At 42.1% G+C, this 2,916-nt stretch overlaps 1 protein-coding gene across 1 annotated transcript; it reads left to right on the top strand.

Annotated features, from left to right (window-relative positions):
* Positions 1–377: 377 nt before the first annotated feature.
* LOC103749638 (cyclin-D-binding Myb-like transcription factor 1) lies at positions 378–1,800 on the top strand. The gene is made up of 3 exons (XM_029555750.1): positions 378–486; positions 586–1,551; positions 1,658–1,800. Exons 1-3 carry the CDS (start codon positions 378–380, stop codon positions 1,798–1,800), a joined length of 1,218 nt encoding a protein of 405 aa, XP_029411610.1.
* The last annotated feature ends 1,116 nt before the right edge of the window (positions 1,801–2,916 follow it).

Below are 2,916 nucleotides of genomic sequence, written 5' to 3'. Positions count from 1 at the left end.
GAAATCTGCAATTCTCTGAAATTATCGTGCTTGATTTTCTTGGATCCATTTAAAGCTAAGCTGTACTGTCAGATTGATCCTCAGTGAGACGTACCAAACTGGAACAGGAGAAAGGATAAAAGATAAAGCATTTCAAACAGCCTTAAGTGCAGACCCATTTCCAGAGCCTCTTCCCACTCATGCGCTCTAGCTACTGTTAGTCTCAACAGTGTCTGCTTCCTATAGTTCGATATTCTCTGGAATCTCCAGGCTGGGATTTTTGGAAACCAAGCAGGCAAGTGTTACAGATAGCATCAATTTTGTGTTAAGATTAAGGCAGGGTGACTTGATTCTATCAGAAATGTTGTAGCTGGTCCAAACTCTAACTAGATTTGAGGATGAACATACTTGAAGACAGTTCTGAGGCACCAACACCAGAAATTGTGAACTCGTTGGTCACTCATGACACAGACAAGGAAGCCATTCTTTGCCTTCAGAACGAAGTTGATGAGATACAAGATCCTACTGAACCTCTGCATAAGAGGCTTCGTTTGTCCCCTAAGGTTGACTCAACTCCTTGTGTGCCAATTGTTGCATTCCATCTACCTGAAAAAGATCACAGCTCTGAGAGGGCCATGATGGTGACCTCAGATGTGGCAAAGGAGCTTACTGAGCGACGTATGATGCAGGTCTCAACTTTACAGAATTACAAACCAGATGAAGCATCTCCTTTGGATGATGAGGATGATTCAGTAGTTAATCAAGGGTGGTCCAGAGGTAAAAAATATAAGACTACTGCAACCATTCAGGAGCATAAGTGGAAGCTGGGGATGTGGTCCAAAGAAGAAACTGAAATTTTGACAAGCAATATTGAATGCTATATGATGGCAAATGGAATAAATGACGTTTCAGAAATCATCTTTAAGATGTCAAAATGCGAAAGAAGGAACTTCTACAGGTCTATAGCACGGGGTCTGAACCGGCCTTTGTTTTCTGTCTATAGAAGAGTGATTCGCATGTATGACGACGGAAACCACAAGGGAAAGTACACAACTGAAGAAACTGAGAAGTTCAAGGAGCTCTGTCACCAGCACGGCAATGACTGGGCATCAATTGGAGCAGCGCTAGGCAGAAGTGTATCTTCTGTTAAACGTCGGTACCAACTTATGAATGACACACACAAGACGGGTAAATGGGCAGAAGAAGAAGAAAGAACACTTGCAGAGGTGGTTCATGAATTGACAAAGACCAATCCGGGTGAACAAGTCACCAAGGGTGTGCCCTGGACTGCTGTAGCTCAACGAGTCTGCACCCGCTCGGCTAAGCAGTGTCGATCTAAATGGCTCACGTACCTGAACTGGAAACAGAGTGGGGGAATTGAGTGGACCAGGAAAGATGGAGTGACTCTCATCCTGAGGTTAGCAGAACTTGATGTGGCTGATGAAAGTGACATTCACTGGGACCTCTTGGCTAAGGGTTGGAGCAGTGTCCGTTCCCCACAGTGGCTTCGAGATAAATGGTGGGCCATCAAAAAGCAAGTTTCAAACTATAAGGACATTGCATTTCCAGTCTTAGTAAAATGTCTTCAACAATTACATGAGAAACAAAGTACCAGCTTCAGGCTTTGGGATAATAAATCAGGATACAAAGTGTCAGACAGTAATCCTGACTCCCAGGAACAGCATGCTCCCATCGGAGTCTCTGGCCCTGAAGGCAATCCAATCATCTCTCCAGTTCCCATCGAAGAGCTTCATATTGCAAACCAGGTCAACCCTGTCACAGCAGACTCCCCTACTTCTCCCGTCAGCTCTGAAGCAGTAACCCTATCCAGTGGATCACAATAGATAGTGGACATCCTTCCATCTTTCTACTTATCGTCCACTAGATCACCTTGTACCTACTTCTTTTAAACAAGCCCAGTTCAAGACCCTTCCCTATCCATCACCACGGGAAACCTAACGTCTGCTGCTCCTGTTTCTTCTAAACCTATCATGGACCATATTTTATCCATAGAACCTTTGTTGAACACCAGTGACAATGACACATTGTCATAAACCAGGAATGGTGATTGATACACCAACAACTGTCATTTGAACTGTGGATGTTGATGCCACTTTTTCCACATCCCAAGAAGAATCAGTTGTCCATAGTGATATCTACTCATATTTTCCTAAGGTTTCAGGTGCAGTCCCATCTTGCCCAAATGAAATTTCCTCAGCCGAAGACGGCTCTACAGTCCTTATTCAGTGGATGCTCATGTTTCTAAATTCACTGACCAAAACAGGAGAAAATGGATGAATAGTGTTATGATCAGAACAGAGGAATAAACTCCCAAATACCAACCTTAAGAAGAATCACCCTTGATTTAACCAGTGCTCGTATTACTGAGGAATTATCCCTTCCCCGTCAGAACATGTTCATTAAATAATTGATGACTAAATCATACTTAACGCTCATTCACTACTTGACATTTTTTAGGCATGTGGTATAACAGATGGCTCATCTGCCTTGCCTTTGAGAAGACTAACATGTCTCATAATTCAACATCATTGCAAAGAATCAAATACCCTTGGTTGATCCTTAAGGAGTCCTGTTTCTGGAGACTCAAATGATGTTGGAATGGTAACATATTTCTAGGTCATCTTTATAGAAAGAAATGAAGAAGCCAAACTGTTAAATACAGAGTCTCCAAAGAAATAAAAGCAACTCACTATTCTCATGACTTTTACATAGATATAGTGCTTTAGCTAAGCACATTATGGATGTTGTGACTTTTTAACTTCTTAAGTAAATGCTCTGAAGCACAATTTCATGGTGGTTTGCAGTTGAGTGCATAATGGGAATTTTAATTGCACATATCCCTTTTCAGAGTTGTGAAGAGGGAAGTTCACTCACACCAGCTACTGAAAAAAATTTAAATCTCTAAACCTGAGCTGT

The sequence above is a fragment of the Nannospalax galili genome, unplaced genomic scaffold, assembly GCF_000622305.1.
Source record: "Nannospalax galili isolate Female #2095 unplaced genomic scaffold, S.galili_v1.0 scaffold586, whole genome shotgun sequence".
Taxonomy (NCBI): Eukaryota; Metazoa; Chordata; class Mammalia; order Rodentia; family Spalacidae; genus Nannospalax; species Nannospalax galili.
Note: the sequence above shows the minus strand (reverse complement) of the source record. Positions and strands in the feature narration are given on the sequence as shown.

What these genes read in the sequence shown, in the direction of transcription:
- LOC103749638 (XM_029555750.1), top strand. Translation starts at nt 378, where the DNA reads ATGAACATACTTGAAGACAGTTCTGAGGCACCAACACCAGAAATTGTG. An exon ending in TTGCCTTCAGAACGAAGTTG is followed by an intron (nt 487 to 585) that starts ATGAGATACAAG and finishes CATTCCATCTAC; the next exon opens with CTGAAAAAGATCACAGCTCT. An exon ending in GGACATTGCATTTCCAGTCT is followed by an intron (nt 1,552 to 1,657) that starts TAGTAAAATGTC and finishes TGACTCCCAGGA; the next exon opens with ACAGCATGCTCCCATCGGAG.